The sequence below is a fragment of the Catharus ustulatus genome, chromosome 10 (assembly GCF_009819885.2).
Source record: "Catharus ustulatus isolate bCatUst1 chromosome 10, bCatUst1.pri.v2, whole genome shotgun sequence".
NCBI classification, from domain to species: Eukaryota; Metazoa; Chordata; class Aves; order Passeriformes; family Turdidae; genus Catharus; species Catharus ustulatus.
In genome coordinates this window covers 4,187,878-4,210,161 of record NC_046230.1, presented here as the reverse complement: position 1 = coordinate 4,210,161, position 22,284 = coordinate 4,187,878, and the positions used below count along the sequence as shown (strand labels likewise).

The following is a 22,284-nucleotide window of genomic DNA, read 5'->3' as shown; positions in this document are numbered from 1 at the left end:
GTGAAGGGCACAGCTGAGGCTGTGACCAACTCTGCAATGCTCCTCCTCTGTTTTTCCCCTGGAGCTAAGAAACAGAACTGATTAATCTACTTCTGCCTCTGCTTTTGGGGGGGAATTTTGCTAAATGCCCATGTGCTCATGCACAGCTGCCAGGACAGTGGTAATGAGCTGGCCTCACCTGCAGAGAGTGGAAGCAGAATGCAGAACTTGTAATTGAAGTGTTGCCTGATTCCTTATAAAAATGAGTCTGACAGGGGCCAATCAGGCACTAACCCTGCTCAGCAGAGGATTTGGCTCCTGGCACACCAGCCCTTGGTGTGAGCCCACATGCAGCTTCAGCAGAGCTAAAACTGGTGAGGCCAGAATGAAAAACTTCATTGGTGTAACAAAATCACTTCTCTGAGCAGGGAGGAGAAGGGAGCAGGCACCAGAACAGCTAAATGTGCCAGGAGTTACTGCACAAAGTCTGGTTTCTTAAGCAAGGAAGCAGGACTGTGTTACCTTGGATGAAGGTCAAGCATGAAGAGGCAAAACTCATAGTGCTGGGGTCGTTCAGCCTGGAGAGGAGAAAACTTCAGGTGACAAGTGGGGAATGGCTTCACACACTGACAGAGCAGGGTTAGATGGGACAGCAGGAAGAAATTCTTCCTTTTGAGGGTGGGGAGGCCCTGGCACAGGGTGCCCAGAGAAGCTGTGCCTGCTCCATCCCTGGAAATCTCCAAGGCCAGGTTGGACAGGACTTGGAGCAGCCTGGATAGTGAAAGGTGTCCCTGCCCATGGTGCAACTGGATGGTCTTTGAAATAGTGAGATGATGGTTATTAAGCTGTGCAGTCACAATTGCATCTCTCCCTTACATACACCTTAGCACCATAGCAAGAAACTGATGTGTAAGGACCTGGTTTAATTCTGTTGTTGCCTAATGTTCCTGTTAAGGAAACTTCTCATGCTTGTAGCTAAGACAAAACTGTTCCTGGAGAGTTCTGGAAACATGAAATATTTCAAAGAACTGATACACCACTGAAATCCTCACCATTTTTAAAGTTCACTGAGGTAAGGCATCTGCAGTTTTGCTAGGAATAGCAATGGTTTTGGCTTTTCAAGCCTGAGCTCCTGCACTTCAAATGCACAATTTGAGCTCAGCATTCTCAAACCAAGCAGGGACTTTTGCTGCCTGCTGTCCTCCCAGAGGCTCCTGGTTTACAGACCCCCCTCAGCAGTTACATCTTCGAGAGATGCTGAGCTGTGGGTTCAGCACAGAAGCAACTAAAGGATCATTCACTCACCTGCCCACAAACCTTAAGAGAAGACTCTTGCTCACTGTGATGCAAGTGGCACTCAAATCCCACAAAGGCAGCTCTGCCATCCCCTCCACACCATCCCCACTCTGGATGGAGAGCACTTGGTAGGGTGAGCTGAGATCCAGAGTTGTGGAAAACTGCTGAGTAACTTGAAGCTGGGATGGGGAGCTCAGGAATAAGAGGCTGAGAGAGTTTTATACCAAGATGCTATTTACTTTGAACAGTCATATTCAGCCACAGTATAACATGTCTAATCAATCCACATGGATATACCTACAACAGGTAATTAAAAAAATAATAAATGAAGACACTAATAAATTAAGTACATTTAACTTAGATGGGACAATGGTCTTTGTGACAAAGGCTGGATCTGCAGCCACTCCTCTAGGATGCAAATCCAAGCAAGAAAATCCCTCTGGATTCCCCCTCCCTTCAGTCCTCATCCCACAATGCTTGAGACCATAACTGAGCACTCATGCTGGCCTCTGTCCTTCCCATTGTCCCATGGGATCTCCACATTCCTCCATCCTCACAGCATGCAACACTTTCCTTTTGCTTTCACTGCTTCCCTGCATTGTTCCTTCTGTTAACACACAACACTTTTCTGTCTCATACAAATCAGTCCCCACAGCCCATCAAAGCCACATCCAACAGCATCTTGTGGCACTTAGCATGTCAGTCCTTCTGTGGAGGCACCCAAAGGTGACAGCTTTACAAAACAGAACAAGCTGCAAACATTTCAGATTTATTACAGAAATTTAATAGAGTCCACAGACACTAATTCTCCATCTGGAATCCAGTGACTTTTACACCTTCATGAGAAAAGGAAGATGGATCCCACCCTGAACTGGAATAGAAGATTAGGGATTTTCAGAAGTCTTTGCATGACAAAAGCAGCAGTGACTTTCAGAGGCTTCTTCTCCTACAGTGCTTAAATGCCTTGAAAACATCACCCACACCAGAGTGGAGAGTGTTTGCCATCCCATGCCTTACTTAACTCCTACTACAGGATACAGAAACTGGAGCTGTGATATGAGAATAGTGATTGAGTTCAGAGGACAAACCATGCACCCCCCTGCACCGATCCACAATACACCAACACCTTGACAGCCCAGCAGAGACTCAGTCTTCCTGCTTCCCAGGAAAACTGCTGCCTTGGCAGCTCCTGAGGAGCAGAGCTGTTCTGGGAGAGCTGCAATGTCTGCTCACAGCAGCAGGACAGGTTGTGCTGCCAGCCCCACACCTGGCACAGGGGGTGTCTGGGAGCCCTGGCACCCACTGCTGCCAGCCAGCCACACCCCTGGAAGCTGCTGGTTTTCTCCCATGTGTGCTGATCATCCAGTCAAAATGTAAAAAGAAGGTGGTACCTGCCTTCAGGGCAGGTAAAGGTGTCACTGTACAGGTCCAATGGAACAAGAACCCTTCCAGGATGTGTGTGCATGGAGCACTGCTGCTGTTGGGTTCCCTCTAAGTAGGTTCAGCTGGAACAGACTTGACCCTTTTCCACACCCTTGGGAATGGATGTGATCCCTGTCTGCTCCCCCTTGCTCCCACTTTCCATGCTGGGGGGAATGAGCCTCCTGGGTCTTTGCTTTGTCAACTCCAGAGACTCCTGTTCCCACCTGCTTCTTTTGTTGGTGTTGCCAGCAGAGATCCAGCTCTGCCCCATCAGTCTGTGTGAGTGTCCTTCTCCTTGGGAAACAGCAGGCTGGACCTGGCTGGAGAGCTGGTGGCTCTTTTGATCACCTCCATCCACCTGCCAAGCAAAGACATGAGAAATGCTTAACCCTCACTCAGAGATAATCTTGTCCTTTGTTATGAGCTGCACCCTTTTCCCAAACCTCCCAAAACAGCCATTTTCCTTCTTTTACAATCTTCTGGAAAATTAACCCTTCAAAGGGACAGCTTGAGATATGGGAAATACCTTGCAGAACCTGGCTGCCTGTCCAAGTAACAAAGCTGCAGTGCTCTGAGCTCCAGAGAACTCTCATGAGAGCTCCCTCTGTTCTCTCCTCAGTGTCACCAAGGATGACAAGCTGACAATAATAATTGCTTTCCTTAACAAGAAATTAGGAAATGGGTAACTGCCTTGCTCATGTGGAAGAAAGCAAAGCAACAGTGAAAAAAGCAAGACAAATCCACTGTGAATTGGACATTTTTTTCCTTGAAATCCCTACATGAGCCCAGTGCACTAAAGAACAGAACTTATGGCTTGGGTAGCTGATACCTCAGCTGTTCCCAAGTGTGTGACACTGCCAGGGAAGGGGGACATGTGACACCTCAGTAAAACCACATTCCAGAACAACCCTGCAAGGCAGGACCCAGTGCAAGGGTTCTCAGCACAGCAGCAAAGTTTTGTAAGGGGTGCATTTCACACACAGTTTGGACCCTCTGTGAAAGCCCCTAAGAGCAATTAATTGTAATTATAGAGGATAATAATAAAATGGAATTACAGAGAAACCAGACAAGTGAAAGGGAGCCCTGCACTTGCTGCTCTCAACCTTGTGTTATAACTAATGCTCCCTGAGATGGAAGATAAAAACCAAAAAACTTTACAGAACCTGGAAATCTGACTCCCAAAGAGCCCTTCCCCTCCCACATTCCTCCCTGGCCCCAAGGAAGCCCCAGACCCCTGGCACAAAGCACAGCTCACAGCTCTGGGTGCATCCCCAGCTCTCCCACACACAGAGGATTCTGTCAGGGGAGGAATCTCCAAATATCATCAGTGGGGAGAAGAAGGGAATGTTATTCCTGAGAATGTGCTGGAAGATCACTCAGACTAGGAGGAAAGAGAGGATGGGATGACCAACCACTGAAGTTAAGAGCAGGACAAAAACCAAGACAGAGAAAACAGAAAATTACCTCTCAAAGGTGTACTTGCTCTCAGCCCTGAAGAAATACACGTGGGACTTGAACTGCAGCTTGAAGACATAATCCTTCTGAATGCCATCTGCCTCCACAGGGCAGCTGACTGTGTAGCCAAGCAGGGGGAGGCTGGCCAGGGGATAATCATCCTGCAAGAGCCCAAGAGCCCAGCCCTGAGTGCAAGGCAGCCCTGCCATGCAGCCCCTGTGCCACAGGGGAGGGCTGTGCACTCCTGCCCAGGAGACAACAGGAGAACTCTTCTGCAAGGCCACCCACAGTTTATAAATAAACCTTCCCCCAACTCCTTTCATTTTTTTTTATAGTTACTTGTTTCTGCTCCTCTGCCCAACACTTCCTCCTGGGCTCTGTCCTCCTCTGCACCCTTTCTGTGGAACTCAAAGCACAGATCTGACACAAAGGTAAAGTAACCCTCACAAAAGAAATGTGCCCTCGAGGCAAAAAGCCAGAATAACCCCATTATTGGGTTAATAAACAGAGTTTATTTGGTTAATAAGATGAAAAGATTGTGCTGCACCATGGTTCATTATCAAGCAGGTGCTGAATGCACCATGGGCAGAAAAATCCCTGGAGCCTGTCAGGCTGAGCTGAAGCCCAGCACAGAGAGAAGTGAGCACAGAAGGCCCAAAGGCTGCTGCACCCCTCACATCCTTTATTCACTGCATGAGGAGATGTTTCCTCCTCACCCACAGAAGGTCAGTACCTTCAGAACTGGAAATTCCAGTTCAGCTCCACAAGAAGTGCCCACAGCCTTTCAGAGGCCAGCTTCAGCTACCTCCTCTTCCCCTTGTTACTTCCCTTCAAACAGCAGTGATTTGGCCCTGGAGCTGAAAGTCAAGGATCCCCCTTCCCCCCAACACCTTGAGCATCATCCCCTCACCTACACCTGCCCACCTGGTGTGTCTTGTAGAAGAACAAGCAGAAGTTGGTGAAGACAACCCACAGTTTCTGCCAGCCATTGCTGTTCTTGAACTTCCTCAGCAAATACCCAGAGAGCTGGTTCTGCCACAAAAGGAAAAGAAGAGTGCCATGAAATCACAGGTGAACAGCCCAAAGCTGCTCCTGCCCTTGTTCCCTGCTGTCAAAGGCCTCCCAGGTGTGGTGACAGCCACCAGGGTCCATCCCTTTCAGCCACCCTTCCTTAACATGCAGAAACCCCACGTGGAACACACTGTGTGAGAAGAGAAATAAAGCAGGAGAGGAAACAGAGGATAAACAACACGTGGCAGCTACACAAAGCAAAGCTGGCGTGGAAGGGGCTGCAGGGAGGGGAACAGCACTGCCTTGGAGTCAGCCAGCAGGACAGGGAAACCTATGGCATGGAATGGCAGCACAGGAATCTTGTAATCTGAGAAAAAGACAGGACACATGGCAGATTTACAGAGAGAACCGTTTTTTGAGGCATAAACAGAAGGAAATCCTGTCTTAACAAGGCAATGGTACAAATCTGCCTCTGAGGACAAGGATCCTCACGTGAGCAGTTAGGAAGCAGGACATTTTCCTGGGCATCCCATGGCTCCTCCCCACCAGCACAAAATGTGAGAGGCATCTTTACCTGGATCATGCACAAGTAATCAGACAGGGATAGGCTCTGGTTCCGGTACCAACAAACATGGGTGATTGTGTTGGGCCGTTGGGCCTGGCCCAGCAAATAGCGAGGAGGAAGCTCTGGAGAAACAGCAAGAGAGCAGAAAACTGAGCAGAGAAAGGGGGAGAGAAAAACAGAATGTTAGGGTGAGAGGAGTGATGCAAGAAAGGTGGCTGTCAAAGGAAAATGGATTGTGAAAAAAAAGACGGTGTTAGAACATGGAACAGATCAGAGTCAGAGGGAGTGCAAGAACTCACACATTCAATCCCAGAACCTTGTTATCCATGCACAGAATTGTGAACTGGTGTCTTTCCCAAGATGTCAGCAGGGAAAGGCCAGTTCCCCCAACAGAAACTGCAACAGAAGCCAGCTCAAGTGCCCAGTGCCTGTACCTCAAGCCCAGGTCACAGTTATAGCACTTCCCTTACCAAGCTGATCCACATGGTCTCTCTACCAGAAAAATGCAGGAGCTCCAGTGCCCAAACTTTTAACTGCAGTTAAACAAGTGCCTTAAGAGCAGAGCAGGACAGGCAGGCACAGACACATGCTGCAGCCCCCTGCCCCATTGCTTTTGTCAGGTTAGTGACCTCCTTTTTCTCTCCATGTTATTTGGGGTCCTTCCCACTTCTGGAAGTGTTCCAAGCATGCCAGCCTCCAGGAAGGTGTCCTACCCTGCCAGGCTGCTGCCTAAAGCAAAACTGTAGAGTTGGTGCAAGCAGTGTAAAGGTGCTGAGTTGATCAGTCTCAACATCTGCAGGATTGAGTGCCCAAATGTGCCACCAGTGCTGCCTTGCACTGACTAACAGCAAGACCACAGGTACCAGTGGCTCATAGAATCCCAAAAGGTTTGGGTTGGAAGGGACCTTAGAGCTCATCTGGTTCCAAACCCTGCCAAGGTTCCAACCTTCCACTAGCCCAGGTTGCTCAGACTCCCATCCAACCCGGCCTTGAACACCTCTGTGGGCACATAATAAACATCTCTGCTCAGCATAAAATGATGCTGCCATGAAAAGACACTTGGCTGCTCAGTCCTGCCAGTGAGGGAAGGGCAGAGAATTCCAATTGAATTCCCTCTTCTTAATTCTGGGTGCAGTAGAGCAGCCAACCAGAGCTTAGTGCAGCACAGTCAATCTCTAAAGGAAAATATCATGGATAGGGAACTTACAATCATAAAACCATAAAGGTTGGAAAAGACCTCCAAGATCATCAAATCCAACCTTTGACCAAGTCACACTGAATAATTTGGCAAAGTGCCACACCCACACATTCTTTGAACATTTCTGGGGATAGTGACCCCACCACTGCCCCGGGCAGCCTGTTCCAATGCTTAATCTCTCTCCCTGTGAAGAAATTCTTCCTGATTCCCAACCTGAACCTCCAATGTGCATCTTGAGGTCATTCCCTCTTGTCCTGCCCCTTGTTCCCTAAGAGCAGAGCCCAACCTCCATCTGGCTGCACCCTCTTTTCAGGCAGTTGTGCAGAGCCAGAAGGTTCTCCCTGAGCCTCCTTTTCTCCAGGCTGAGTCCTCCCAGTGCTCCTGGTGCTCCACCCCCTTCTTATCTGAGGGGCCCAAAACCAACCCCACGATCTGAGGCCCATCAGCAGTGCTCAGCACAGAGGATGCTGAGCCCTGCAGCAAGCAGGGTGAAACCCAAAGGAGCCATTCAGTCCCAGCACATCCTGGGTGTCCTTTCCACCCTCCCTGCTTTGTTCCCGCTGCCGAAGCACGCACGGAGAGCGGAGCTGAGCACGGACACACAGACAGGCACAGAGGGACAGCATGCAGTGGTGTTGATGGCCCCTCTCCCTGCACACACAGCTGCTGCCAAGGCCCAGTGGGAGATGGAGGCCAGGGCAGGATGGACAGAGTGGGGCCAGGCTGTGCCCCAGTACCTCGACGGCCACACTGTGGTCGGCCATGGAGACGCTGGTGTTGCGGTACCAGCACACGTGCATGGTGGTGTTGGCACGGTGGTGGCTCTGCCTGTCCAAGGAGCTACGAGAGGAGTGAATGTCATCTTCGGACTCCTGTTCTACAGAGACCTCATCAGAGGATCCTGGGGGAGGAGAATTGGGTAGTGGTTTAAGCAAACTGTGATACAAAAAGCAAGAGAAGCTGGGATTCCTGAGAAAGGTGCTTTTCTCTTGCCATGGTCCAGTCTGATGTCAAGCTCAGCTGGTTACACAGCTCCAGCAACCACTCCAAGCACATCAGTCTGGGTTTCACTACTCATTTCACACTGATCACAGGATGGTTTGGGTTGGAAGGGACCCTAAAGTTCATATTGTTCCAAGTCCCTGCCGTGGGCAAGGACACCTTCCACTAGAATAAAATCAGTGTGGTTTGAGTCAGTGCTGTGTCCAACAAACAAAAATGACTCCACTTCATCTTGAGTCAAAAAACAGAACAGAGGTCTCCAAGAAAAATTACTCCAGCCATAACACCACCAGACAGGCACAGGAATACTGGGCTGTAAAATCTGACCTCCAGAGACACTACACTTTGGACAAAAAAATTCACCACATGCTTAAATGGAGAAAAATCTATGTAAGGGTGACTAAGGAGCTTATAAAATGAACAACTCTGCAATGGGAGCATCTCTGCTTGAACATCAGTCTAGGAAGACAAACATATTTCTTTTGATTCAAACCAAAACCCAATTAATTCTCCATTATCATGTGAATTATAAAAATACATCATTTATGTCATCAGACTGACAAAAGGGAAAGCAGAAAGGCCAGGACAATGCTGCTTTTCAAGGAGGCAGGAATAGCACTTACTGTTGGAGCGGTTGCACACGGAGTTCTCCAGAAGCATCTCAGATTTCTCAGTAGATTTCTTGGCCATTTCAATTGCCACATTTAGGTCTTCCATCCACTTGCCCATCTCCAGACGGGTACTGCAAGGGAAGTGGGGAATGGGGATGTGCCAGCCCAGAGCTGTGCCCATGTGCTGAGGGCACTGCCCAAGCCAAGGGACAGTATCCTTCCATTAGATAAATACAACCAAAATTAGACTTCCTCCAAAGCAGGAGCTTTCCAGAGAGGAAACTCTATATTCAAGTCTTGAAACAAAACTAAACAACTAAACACTTGGACTTTACAGGAAATAAAATGAACAGACAGCTGACAGGAGAGGAATTCTGGAGAAGGGGGATACTAACCATGATTTTTTTGGAAGGATAAATGGCAGCCTGAAGCACAGCCCATCTTTTAAAGGGCATCTGGGATGTACCTGACATCTCAAGCAAGTAAAACCCAGAGCACAGGAAGAATAAACTTCATTTCCCCCTCCCAGGATCCACTACAAGGTGAGACCTTCACAACCCTTCTGTATCCACAGGGTAAAACAGTGGAAGGTTTGGTTTTAAACAAGTCACAACATTTCTTTGTTTTGGTAACTGTCTCTTTTTTCTGGAAGTTTTTAATTTAGACTGAAAATTCCACCCATGGTCTAAGCCTAGGAGATATTTTTATTTTTGACAGGAAACTTTTGAGTTATTTAAAGTCATGACAAGGTAAAAATTCTATTTATTTTTCCAAATTTAAGAATCTTTCAAGCACTTTATGACTCACAGCTGCTGAGCAATGGTCAATCTTTAAAAAAAAATTTGCATTCTCAGGTGTTAGGTTGGAATTTTAAAAAATACATCTGCATATCAAACATAATGGCTCCTGTGCAATTACACACCTGGTTTGTAAATATACTGTAGTGATTATTTTTCAAGAACAGGTCATCAAGCAGTAACAACCTCTATGATTTAAGGCTGAGATTTAGTGCTCCCACCCTGCATCCTTGGCATTCCTGATTCCAGCTGCCTTTTCACAGCAGACTTGCAGAAAGACAGAAACTCCTAAAGCTGACCCTAACACCAGGATAAACTACTCCTTCCCAAAATTCAACACTCAAAAAGGAGTTGTGAAGAGTCCTGGGCTTATTTTGAAGTCCAGAGGATGCATGGAACACCCCTGTGGCTCTGCACCACTTGAGCAGTAACTTTCTGGAGAAGGAATCCATCAAAGCCACAGGAAAACTGGGATTACCTGGCTGCCACCACGATGGTTTTCTGTGCAGAATAGATTGTGAAGCAGTGTGGGACTGACCATTCATTCTCACTCTCCTCCACCTACAGGAAAAGAAGAGATTTTTCTCATCAGTGCTAAGTCACCAATAAACACTAAAACTGTCCAGGATTCCAACCCAGTTGCAGGAAGTGCAGAACAGCAACTCTTTGATGAATACCACCTACTTTCAAGCCTATTTTGGTTCTATATGAAAATCTATGGTGTGTTTCTACTGCAGGGGCACAGCAGCACTTCCAACAGGGCAAGGAAAGGAAGGGCTTGGAGCAGATTTGGCTCATTACTTACCGGGGGGTCAAGCACTATCAGCTGCAAACCAAAGACAGAAAGAACAATCCTGTTAGAAAAGGTGTGGGGAGCCAGGAGGAATGGTGTGTGCAGGGGGACAAAACACTAGGACAGATAAATCCCTATTTTCAGATCAGCCCCTCACCAGTGTGAAAATGAATGGGCAACAGGGTGTGCTCCAGCTGTTTGCTAATGTGGAAAGAACAGACTCATCACCTGCAGATAAAGAAAGCTCTGTTTGACACACATCAAGGTGCAGCTGCTGCTGAGACCAGCCTTGGAACAATTTGTGGCTTTGGTCCTTGTGCCCTGAAGGAATTTCCCAACCTGCCTTAGGCAAAGCCATTTCCCTAACCCTGTGATGCAACATGGAACCACTTACCAACATGCCATGCAGAGAGAGGTGTCCGTGGATTTTGAACTGATTTGTCCCTGTGACCCCTTTGCTTGTGTACAGTAACATATCTGAGAACTGGAAAGCAGGAAGAGAACAATCAGTGTTCTGAAAGCAGCAGGCAGGGCCAAAGATTTTTTTGACATCTCCTTAAAAATGTGTTGTTTAAAGGCCACTGCCATTTCTCAGTCAGTTTGGCCAACCACCCTTCAAACCTCTTTTTGTTTACTTCTAAGAGAGTAAATTAAATGTTTAAGTTCTGTTAAAACTCTAATTAAATGTTTAAGTTCTGTTAAAACTCCGTGCCATTAATGAACCAAGCTGACCAGAGAGCAGTACCACAGCCACACCCTCTAAAAACATTGCTCAGAGTGAGTTTTCAGTCTCAGGTACTGATTTTCAACACAAGCACACAAAAACACACTTCCCCAACAACTTTATCTTGAAGACTTTGGGTTTGTAGAAGTCAGAAGCAGCACCCACCAGAAAGAACATCCGCTGCTGTAAGCCCTTCTTAGTGAGCTTGTACAAGCAACCTTCCCTGATAAACTCCTGCAGAGGAAAGGAAAAAGTTAAATGTTTGATTTTTCGTGACTCAAGGGAATTTTATTTTCATCCCAGAGTACACAGATGTTGATTGGTGTCCAGCAATGATCACTAACAGATTTCTTAGAGGCCCTATGACACTTTCCTTCCTTTTTTGTGACATGAATCAGCTCCTTGCTGCAGCCAGCATTTAAACCAGTGAAGGAAGAGAAGGGCAAGGAGAATTCCTGCTGGACACCAGCAGTTCACCCATCACCCATCCCACTGCAGTGACTGCCACAGCAATTCCAAAGCACATACAATGCTCAGTACATCTATCAAAAACAAAGAAACAAAAAGCCAGGCAGGAACTGCACAAACTCCTGTAATACAGAGGCCCCACACCAGTTCAGCCCAGTGCTGTGGCTCTGTTCTCTGAGTTTGCACCAGGCAGACACAGGCAGAGCTGGGAGTGGATTTCCAGTATGACACATCAGTTTCCACTCACACACAGAGCACCCAGTATAGCCAGTATCTGTACTGCAAACATGAAACTGCAGTTAAGAGTTTAAGCAGAAGCATTTCTGACCTATTCCTAAGAATATCACCAAGGTGATGATCCCATCTTCCATGGCATTCACTAAGGGACAGTGACATGAAGCCTTTACAGCTGTCCTATTGACCAGAGGGGCAGTAATGGCAAATCCATGCTTCAAAATAAAGTTTCCTTGGAAAGCTTGGAAATAAAACCAATAAAGGCTCTAAAAACTAAGCAGAGGCACTTACCCTGCCAGGTGCTGTGAGATTGTCTATCCCAATCAGGTCATGCTGTAGCTCTGTCAGCTTCTGGAAGTTTTCCAGGCGGATGAGGCTGTGCTGCAGCTGTGAGGTCATTTCTGTGACTTCCTTCAGCGCATCTGTGTGGAGAACAGCACCAATGGGACAAGAGCAGAGTAACCCAGGCCACCCATTTCATCCCTGGAAAACTCAATCTGAAATTGAGATCTCAAATTTACAGCCAATTTTACAACACAATGGCTCATATGGAAGGGACCAACAACAATCACCCAGTCCAACTGTCAACTTCTTTAAGAGTATTTTAGAGGAGGAGAAATATAGCAAGCAACTTCACAGCATTTCCTATGCCTCTGCAGATCATTGTGTATCTCAGACTTTGCTTAAATAAAAAGAATCTACCATGCAGTTGAAAGTAAATGAAAAAAATCAAATCAAACTGTTTGTGCCAATGATTACTTTGTCATGAATGGAATTTACTACACATGCTTCTGATGCTACAAAACAAGCATTTTTTGGGAACATTTTTACATCTAAATGACAAAAAGTTTGTAAAAAACCAACTACTCTTTTTTTTTTCCTGCTAGGAGACAAGATGACAAATTTTCCAGCTTTGCTTGAAGCATTGGGATCCATCATGAGAAAACCACTTCCTGGAATGCCAGGAAAAAGCAGTGCTTACATTGAATTTGTGGACATAACTGAACATAAGTGAACCTAAATGTTCAAGGTCAGGTTGGATGGGGCTCTGAGCATCCTGGTCTAGTAAAAGTATCCCTGTCCATGGTGGAAGAGGAATGAGATGAGTTTTAAGGTCCCTTTCAACCCAAACCATTCTGAGATTCTCTGATTCTGTAATTCTTGTAGTCCCAGGGCACAGGCAGAGTTTTGGATGTCCCTGGGTATCAATTTTCTCTTCTTTTTTCTCTTCTGCCAGAGTGGGGATTAAAAGATCCATGACCTGAATTGTGGACTTTTCTACCCAATTACAAAAGTACCACCTAGACCCACAAAGAAGAAGGTGAAGAAGAAAGAAACCTCCACCCTAAAACCTCCATCTTGCCTTTCATATATTGCTATATTCTAAAGCCCTAAATTCTACATTTGTCACCATGTGACATTACACACTTCTATTCAAATTACACACTTGTGGATCTTAGTTCTATCACTCCATTTTGGAAACCTTCTCCACAGCCTCAGGTAAAAAGCAGTGTTTTCTTGGGGTCAGTGCCTGTCATCACAGAAAGTTCCAAACTCCCAGTTGCCAGGTTCCCCCATGTGGGAAGGGGCATTGCCAGCAGGACAGGTCTGGCTGCTCACTCACTGCGGCAGTCGGCGAAATCCCGGTGCTCTGCTGTGTAGTGCTTGCACAGCCTCCCCAGGATCAGCTTGTAGTGCATCAGCCTCTGGATGGGTTTGAGCAGAAAGGTGTTGAGGGGCAGGTAGCAAACCTTCTGCAGTTCAAACTCCTTATAAACCATCTCCAGCTTCTTGAGGCGTTTGGTCGCTTTCTCCAGTTCCGTCAGGACCTCGTCGTGCTTCTGCAGGTAGCTGGTGAACTCCTGGGGAATTGGACAAAAAGTTACTTGGATCAAAGGAAAAGAGTCTTTCATAATTAAAGGAAGCGGCAGGTAGCACCTAGGTGTGTGTATGGCATTGTGCCTGAGCCTGCTGGGAGTACCAAATGCTGCTGGTGGAAACAGCAGTCCCACTCCTGCACTCCCATTCAAGCCACTGGTTTAATTAAATTATTACTCCACTACAACAGCACTAATGTAACTGTCCCACACAGGCACTCTGCTCCACACAAAGCTGACTTCATTTCAGAAGAAATTATTCTGCCTTTAAAAAATGTGTATATTTTTAAATAAAATAATCTTGTGAATCAAGGTCTAAATAGGAGACCCAAATATTTTTCTTTGTTTTCTGCTGAATAACCAACAAACACCTTTTCTCAAGGTAAATGCAGGTGGCTAAATAAGCAAGAGTGATACAAAACCTTCCTGCAACTATTTCACTAGGTTTTCTTTTTAAATTGTTTCTCAACAATAACTCTTTGCAAGTTACTTCAAGATTGACTGAAAAAGAATAAGTTTAGATAAGATATTGGAATGAAACTCTTCCCTGTGAGGGTGGTGTCAGATATTAGAATCTGGTAGTTCATGGCTTAAACATTGTTAGGAACCTTTTGCCTATCATAAAGAAGCTACAGTCACAGAAGCCCAGCCCTCCCTGAAGATGCCTGACTAGAACTTTGGACTGTGAGTTAAGATGCCTTGATAAGATAAAGGGAACACTATTATATAATAATCATGGGTCTAGAGACAAGTAAACAAGGCAGAGGGAAAAGAATGCATGCCCAAGAAAGCCAGCAGATAATCATTCCTGGCTGGCTTTGGGTGGAGGAGGCCATAGATCAAGAGGCCAGGTTTGCACAGAACCCCCCAAACAAAGGGGACAGGAGGAAAGTTGTGGGTGTGGGGTAAAACCTCTGCTGAGAGGCAGTGAACACCCATCCTCCCTTACACAAACTGCATCAGCTGTAAAACCCCCCAGTCCCAGGAAAGCCACATCCACAGGACATGCATGTGGCAGGCAGCTGAGGGGGTGTCATAATCCATCAAAGATCCCCCCCAAATGCTCCTCAGACTTACTCCTTATTGCACTACAGGACTGCATGTGATGCAATGTGATTCAGTCTGGTGTAAGACTGTAAAACCTGCCCCCCTCCAGGGGAGGTGCCTGGGCATTCCACCTGGCCTGAGCATATTAATCCATTGCATTCTATGCTTTTTGGGGGACCCTCACCACCAAGAAGACCAGCTGGACAGGATCATCAGGACACTGGTGGGATGCACAGAGTAGTGGCATTTTCATTAATCTGTCTCTGTTCCTCTCTTTCTGTTCCCCACCTTTTTTCTATTTCTTTCTGTTCCCCCTTCTCTCTCTCTCTGATATTTACTATTAAATAAAGTCCATACTATTGATTTTGACATAGCTCTTGTTTGCACCTTAATTAAAGCAGAGGTATTTCTAATAATTTTAAAGAACCAGACCATAGCAGGTGGTGAGGCCCTGGCACAGGGTGCCCAGAGAAGCTGTGGCTGCCCCTGGATGTCTGGAAGTGTCCAGGGCCAGGCTGGACAGGGCTTGGAGCACCCTGGTGTAGTGAAACGTGTCCCTGCCCATGGCAGGGGTGGGATGACATGGGCTTTAGGGTCACTTCCAACCCAAAGGCTTCTGTGATTAATGGAAACATTAGTTTCTGAGCTCTGATCCTTGACAAAACAAAACACCTCAATAATCCCCAAATCCCACGTTTTGAACCCTGTGTGTACCTTCAGAGCGCGCATGTTCCTGAGCATGACATCTCCAATGCGCTGGTGATCCCCCTTCACATGAGCATTGGTTCTGCCTTCCCTGGAACACACAGGAGGAGGAAAGAAGAAGGCAACATAGATGGGGGATCAAGAAATTTCTGTTTTCTGCCTCCATCTTCCCTTGTAATTCAAGACACAATCTTTATCCATTTGACATTCTTATTTCAGTGTTTGGTACATTAAATATGGAAGCTACACAAAACAGCAAATGCAAAGACATGCTTAAAAAACTGAGAAAGGACTAGAAAGGAACTTGTGTGAAAGTCTATTTGAGACTTTTACATTTCAGACCTTCACATAAATGTCATAACACCACCCCCCCTGATGTTGTGAATTTAGTTTTGTTCATACTTTGTTTATATTGACCACCTCCTTTTGAAAGGTAGTTATACTGTAGTATATAACATATCGGGTCAGGAGAAAATAACACAAAGTTTAAAAGACTAAAAACATCATCTGTGAACTAAACTTCATTGCAAGAACCAAATTCCCACCTAAATCACAAAAATGTTTCCTAGATTTTCACCTGGAGATTCATTAACTGGAAGGTGTGGAAAAAACACACGAATGGTCTTGATCTTGTGCTCCTTCTTTTTTCTAAAGCTTGGGAGACACTATCAGATTTTATCAACAATTGATGGGCTCAAAGGTGCTCTCCAACCTAAGTGATTCTGTGATTACAAAACCCTCACTCTGGTGCACAAGCCATACAACTACAGGATATTATATACAAGGCAAAGCTTGGAAAATGGGCTTTGTCAACATAGCTGTACTTTTAATAGCTTTAATTTCATAGAAGATCTCTCCTTGCTTCTTTTGATGTGGAAATACCAATTGAAGTCTGGTTTTGACATGAGGATAGAGAAGAAGGTCCCCCTGCTCACTTACCAGAGTGAGAGCCTTTGTTCAATCTCCTTCAGAAAGCCTCGATGGAACTCATAGATGGGGTCTATGTTGGAGAAGAGCAGTGTCATCAGGCCCTCTGGCATGGCATTCTCCTTGATCACAGCACTGCGGAACCACTGCCAGAAAACCAGAAACTCTCATCAAACTCTGTTGCAGAAATCCATTATTGGTATGAAAATTCCTGCTCCTGCAGCGATGGGGGAGGAGAAAGTATGCACAAGGAAACAGCAGGAAGGGAGAAGAAATATTTAGGGAAGACGTAATTTGTGGAAAATGAAAAGATGGGATTTTTTTCCTTGTCAAAAATGAGGAAGATGAGGCCCATGGCTGGCTCTGGGCACAAGCTTGTTTCTGAATGCAATGATGGGATGGTTGGGGACAGCTGAGTGACAGTCAGTTACCCAGTGGCTGCCCCAGCTGCTGCCACCTCCACGCAGATAAAACTGCTCTCAGAGAGCTGGAGCCCTGTGCCAGTCACTCAGCTGAAGACATCTCGCTGCAGGTCACATTCCACACTTTATCGCTTTCAGGATATTACAAAAATCCTCTGAGATTTGTCTGAGGTATTCCCCCTTCTTTTAGAAGTGCTGGGAAGCCTGTAGGAGGAATTGGAGTGAGATGGTGCTCAATGAGCTTGCAGAGAACACCTCCACTGAGGCCATGCAGTGTTAAGGGACTCGAGTTTTTCTTTGGTGAAATTAAAACAACAGCTTATAGAAAGGCAACAGCCACAGTGCTCAAACATGGAGCTCATGAACAAAAAACCTCTTTTAGAAGCACACGAAATAAAAATTCATGCTGACCTCCAAACCAGGACTTATTTGTCTATTCTGGGTGAAAGGAGGAGGAAAAAACAGAAGCAACAAAACCTCTTCAAATCCCCATGGGTTCAACACCCTTTGCAACTGTCATCTGCTCACAGATCCAAAGGCACAAGGCTAAAGCTCCCCAAGGAAACCACAGAGAAGACACCCAGGTTATAAACAGAGCTGGCAGATATCACTGAAACTGAATGCAAGACATTTTTAGGCTTTCCTTGTTCACAGTTTTCAGACCAAAAGTTTGCCTAAGTCACCAGGATGGCCCAGGATGAAGCTGCTGGAGCAAATGGTGGAAGTGCAGAGGAGGTATCTGCTGTCCCACAGAAGGAGCTGTGCAGCTAGGAAGGGAACAGCTACCTGGTTCATGGATTACGCTACATCACAAGCAGAAATTCCAAGTTTTTCCAACCTAACAATCACAAATCTGCTAAAGAAAAGGGGAAAAGAGAAAGTCAAACCCACTTACCACAGTAATAACCTCCAGGTCCTTTAAATAGGTGCGTTCTGTGGCAAGGATCTCCTTTGCTATGAAGTAAGCCTTGTCGGTGGGGTAGCGCTGGAAGGACACACAGCCATCAGTAAGGACAGAAACACAAACCTCTAAAGGTGAGGGGTGTTTTGCACCACTTATTTAGAGGTTTTTTTTGTTTTTACTTAGAGCCAGGATTGAAAAAACACACGAAGGAAATGGATTTTTTTGTGTTTGGGCTTGGTTGTTTATTAAATCTTATCAAAAGTACTGAACATTTAGTAACACTTCTAGCTACCTGGAAGTGAGCAAAATGGAGCTGAATCCAGCTACTACAAGGTCTCAAAGCTAAACAGTCCAATAGGGAATTAAACCTATATTATTTATACTTTTAACCTAATAATCAAATTCTTGTGATCATCAGTGCAGCACTGATTGTCCAACCAGAAACTGCCTGAAACCATGAAGAAGAAGGAAGATGAGCACTGAAAAAGACACCATTTAAATTCCTCCATTTTGTTCCATACTTATTACTATGTTATAAAAACCTCCAATTTAAAACTTTCCCCCATGTGAAAGCACACTCTTCTGTTTAACTACACACCAGTGACTTTAACTCCATCACTTAAATTTGGAAGCCTTCTCCAAGGTCTCAAGTCAAAAGCAGTGTTCTCCAGGGGGTCAGTGCCAGAAAGCACAGAAAGCTCAAAAACCCCAGGTTTGTGGGATCCAACAAACCTCTATTTCCTACTGGGCATCAGCTCAAACCTTACATCCACTTCCCCTTGCTCTCCTTTTCCAAAACTGTTTCTTTCCACTTAGAGCTTCCACTCAAGCTACTCCTTTGAAGACATATGAATTAGTTAAGAAAAAAAGAAAATCAAACTGCAGCAGTTGTTGGCCGCATGATTGCTCCAGGCTGCTCCTTAAAAAGAAAACAGAATGGATATGGAAGAACAAAGGAATGAAATGGTGGTAAGAGATGTTATGCAGTTGTAACCCAAAATTAGAGTTAGCCTCAAAACATACATTACAAAAAATTATATAATATTAAGGCATTAGTCATTCTTCAAGGTAAGGGACTGCTTTGTCTCCTTAGCTCCCTATGCTGTGCTGTAGTTCTGTGCCAAATGCCACTGAGTTATGTCAAAATTTGGACTCCTCCATCTCTGCCTGCCCCTCCTGAGAGAAACACTGCTTTGAGAATTCTCTCTTCTGTTTCCTTCTATGGTCTGAGTTAATTAAAATTCTCTTTGTAGAGTCACTTTGAGATGCCTCCACTTCTGTCATTGTTTCCCACTCCTCCAGTTCAATGTTGCTCACGGAGGAGACATTCTCCTGGCTGCTCAGTAACCTCTCTATTGAGTCCAGTATTATATTATATTATATTATATATATATATAATATATTATATATAATATATGGTCCAGATATATTGAGCATCCCTAGAGGTGTGTATGAAGGTGTGTGAAAACATGGGAGCATGACTTCTACACAGGCAGGGGGAACATTTTCCAAAAACTAAAACCACACCATGGTCATAACCTGTCACTTCTCATAGTCTGCATAGATCATGTTTTTCTCCACCTCTGAGCATTTCTGCAGGTTTCTGCTTCATTCTCCAGCTGTGTGCTAACCTGGGGCACAAGAGGGTTTTTATTTTCCCAGATATCTTCTTTTCCTCTCTCCCTCCCCAACATATCAGCCTCTTCTGCTTATTCTCAGAAGTTCCCACTCTTTCCAAATTGCTCCCTGGTGGAATTTAGTGCCCCTAGTTTGCTTTTTTCCAGTCTTGCACCAGCCCTAAGTGCATCCCTTGTGCTGAGAGCTGGCAGCAGCTGCTGGGCAGACCCTGCACCAGAGAAGAGGAAAGGCTGTCACAGTGCACAGGGGCCCTGCCAAACACCTTCACTGCTGCTCAGGCTCTGCAAGGGGAAAAAAATCAGCTCATGCCTCAAAAGCCAAACACAAGAACTCTCTGAGGTGGCAGTCTCCTTCTGGAGTCCAAAGAAAATGTTTCCACACCTACAGCAGGCATCAAGGAAATATCCCCACTTGGAAAAACTGGTGTTTCACCATATAATGTACAAACAATCCCACCTGGAAACCTTCAGCACTCAGCAGATGCAGCAGCCCCAGCTTGTGAGGAGTGAAGAGCTCTACTCTGAACTTGTAATGGCCAAAAATGTTTAACTTTTCACTTCAAACACCAGGCTTCAGAAGTGTTAAAAATACCTCTGAGTGGGGGAACTCCCCCCAGAAGCCTAGCTTCAATTCCCTTTTTAAAGTGGATTGCTGCAACCAACCTCCATTAGAAAAGGGAACAGGGAGCAATCTACCAGTAAGATGAAAGAAAAGCAGAGTGATTTAAAAAGAAGGAAAAAAACCTCATCTTTCTCAAGGTATCAGTACTGGACCAGCAGCACCACAGCAGCAAAGAGCAAACAGCACACACTGTGAGGGCTGGAGAGTTTGCAGAACCCTGATTAACCAGGTGGAACTGAGCAATATCACCTTCAAATCAGAGCTCTAGTCACAGCGTTATTGTAAGATTACATTTTTTGTACAACAAAACTGTAAAACTCCTGTGAAATGTCACCAGTTTAACACTGGTTTCCTCCTGTCTCTATTTCACTTAAAACAATGTCTCTGAATAAGACAGCAGAGCCTTGGAATACTCAGGAGCTGATCAAGCTTAAGATCAATAAAATAAAAAGAAGTTCTCTTCTAAGAAGCCACACTTTCATAAATTAGTTTCAGCCTGAAGGAGAACACAAGCTTTCCAAAACACCAGACCTTGCAGAATGTGGCAGAAAGGGTTGGGCTCCACATTTAAGTCAGCTAACACAGTCTCTGCTCATTATTTCCAAGCTATAAGGATAAATGAGAGGAGTTATTTTTAAAATAACTATGGAAACTAATAGTAGAGTGATGAGCCAAAGCTATAAACTCCACCTCAAGAAGTCTAAATGAGACAGGGAAGCCGCCAGTTGGGTGGGTTGTGTGCAGCTCAGCTCCCAGTTACCCTCCTCTGGTTAAATCTTCCTCTCTCTGGCAAGCACTCACAGCACATCCACACCATGGGTGTTCCCCAACAGCATCACAGAGGAGCCTGGAGGTGCCCAAGAACATGGAAAAGACACCAAAAAGAGCAGGGCCCTGCGACCTTCCTGCCTGAGGATCCTGATCCTGGCAGAGGAAAGACAACCAGAACACTGCATGGGGCAAGCAGAAGAGCAGAAGCAAAGACCACACAAAGTGGTTGCTTCTTTGCGGCTGTATAGAAGAAAATCCCAGTGTGGCCACTGACTCCATACAGAACTGAGTCTGGGCAGTGCAGCCTTCCTTGCACTCTAATGGAAGGTCCTGGATCCTTCCCAAACACCAGAGCCAACAAACTTCTCTGCAAGCAAGGCAAGGAGAACAGAGAGTCTTCCAGAAAAACGGTCATGGAACTCTTCTGTAAGGTTTCGTCCTACTGGAAGAAATGTAGCCAATCCTGAGCTCTACATGGGGGGTGAGGAAAGCCCCACATCATGTGGGGGAGTCCCTGGTTAAAGCCACCAGTGCTCACAGGTAGGTAGAAGGAAGCAGCCCAGGTATGCAGCAGTACCTAGACACAAGCACATCTTGAAGACCCAAAGCTGTTCCTGGTTTGAAACTCACTGCACCTACAAAAGTCAGGGGCATTTTTGTCCCCCTTTTTCTGCAAAGTGAAACTCAAGCTTCTGCAAGGTCAGAGCACTGCCCACATCTCTCCAGACAGAAGGGTCAGCCATGGAGCAGACAACTTCAACAACACAGTCAGCTCTGCTGAGCAAGCCCATGATGGAATGGATGTGAGAGAATTCACATTGAGCTCAGGCCCTCCACAGTTCAAGGGAAACACCTCAGGACCCCCGCTAAAGGTCCTGGTATGATCTGAAGGCATAACCTGGAGGAACAACACATGGTGAGATGGACCAATGAGATCATGATAAGACTGCATGGGAAGGAAAGAACCCAGGAAACAAATACTTTACATTTAAAAAAAAGGATCTCTGAAAAGCATTATGTCCAGCTCCCCACTCCTTACAGATTCACCTGAAAATAAACCATGTGACTAGGGGCATCATCCAGATATTCCTTGATCTTTGTTAGGTTTGGTGTCATGATCACTTCCCTAGAGAGCCTGTTCCAGGGATCAGCCTTGGAGTGAAGAACCATTCCCTAATATCCAACCTGAACTCATTTCCATTCTGGGGTACAAAAGGTGGATTTTGAACACAGTTCCCTGACACACTGCTCCTGCTAGAACAGAGGGACATGGTCCCAATGGCCGTGCCGAGACCAGAAGATGCCAGGAGGGCACTGGGGCCTCCTGCCACAAGAGTGCAACACATCCAACTTCAGCACTGGAGTTCTACCACAGAATAAAACACAATCAGCATTCAGCACCCAGCTCCTCACCTGGCACCTTCAGCTCCCACCTCAGCCCTTCAGAGCCCAGCACAGCTCCCACCTCACCCCATCAGTGCCCAGCTCTGCCCTTACCTTCCTTTTCGTTTCGTCATCCTCTTCTATCCTGGCCCCGCCAGCATCGCTGAGCACAGGGCTCAGCAGAGGAGATGAGCCCTGAGTGACTGCATTCAAGTTCACCTGAAAGGCTGGGGTCAAGCCTAGGGGACTCTTCAGCACAAGGGAGGAGAGCTGGGAGTGGTCCACAGGGAGGCCTGGGTGGGAAGACAACAAGAAAATGGAGTGGAAAAGGAGAGAAAATTATTTCAAAGATAGTGCAAATAAGGTGATTATCCACTGTTACAGCAAACCAGAACTGCAATCTCATATTATTTTTAAAAAGATAAAAGAGCAAA

The 22,284-nt window shown here is 45.9% G+C and overlaps 1 protein-coding gene across 4 annotated transcripts in view; it reads right to left on the bottom strand.

Moving 5' to 3' along the window:
- Positions 1-1,496: 1,496 nt before the first annotated feature.
- Positions 1,497-22,284, bottom strand: part of FARP2 (FERM, ARH/RhoGEF and pleckstrin domain protein 2) — a 72,817-nt gene continuing 52,029 nt past the window's right edge. Inside the window, exons 14-27 of one of the 4 annotated variants that reach the window (XM_033069264.1) lie at positions 21,965-22,143; positions 17,429-17,518; positions 16,124-16,257; positions 15,194-15,275; positions 13,180-13,417; positions 11,847-11,977; positions 11,019-11,087; positions 10,524-10,613; positions 9,815-9,897; positions 8,552-8,670; positions 7,664-7,827; positions 5,077-5,184; positions 4,162-4,313; positions 1,497-3,055 (exon numbers count right to left, since the gene is read on the bottom strand). In XM_033069264.1, coding sequence (XP_032925155.1) covers positions 2,968-3,055; positions 4,162-4,313; positions 5,077-5,184; positions 7,664-7,827; positions 8,552-8,670; positions 9,815-9,897; positions 10,524-10,613; positions 11,019-11,087; positions 11,847-11,977; positions 13,180-13,417; positions 15,194-15,275; positions 16,124-16,257; positions 17,429-17,518; positions 21,965-22,143 — 1,727 coding nt within the window. In that variant the 3' untranslated portion in view covers positions 1,497-2,967. Of the gene's footprint in view, positions 3,056-4,161; positions 4,314-5,076; positions 5,878-7,663; positions 7,828-8,551; positions 8,671-9,814; positions 9,898-10,523; positions 10,614-11,018; positions 11,088-11,846; positions 11,978-13,179; positions 13,418-15,193; positions 15,276-16,123; positions 16,258-17,428; positions 17,519-21,964; positions 22,144-22,284 lie in introns of those variants that run through there. The other 3 variants (XM_033069265.1, XM_042779619.1, XM_042779620.1) reach the window with 3 other exon arrangements.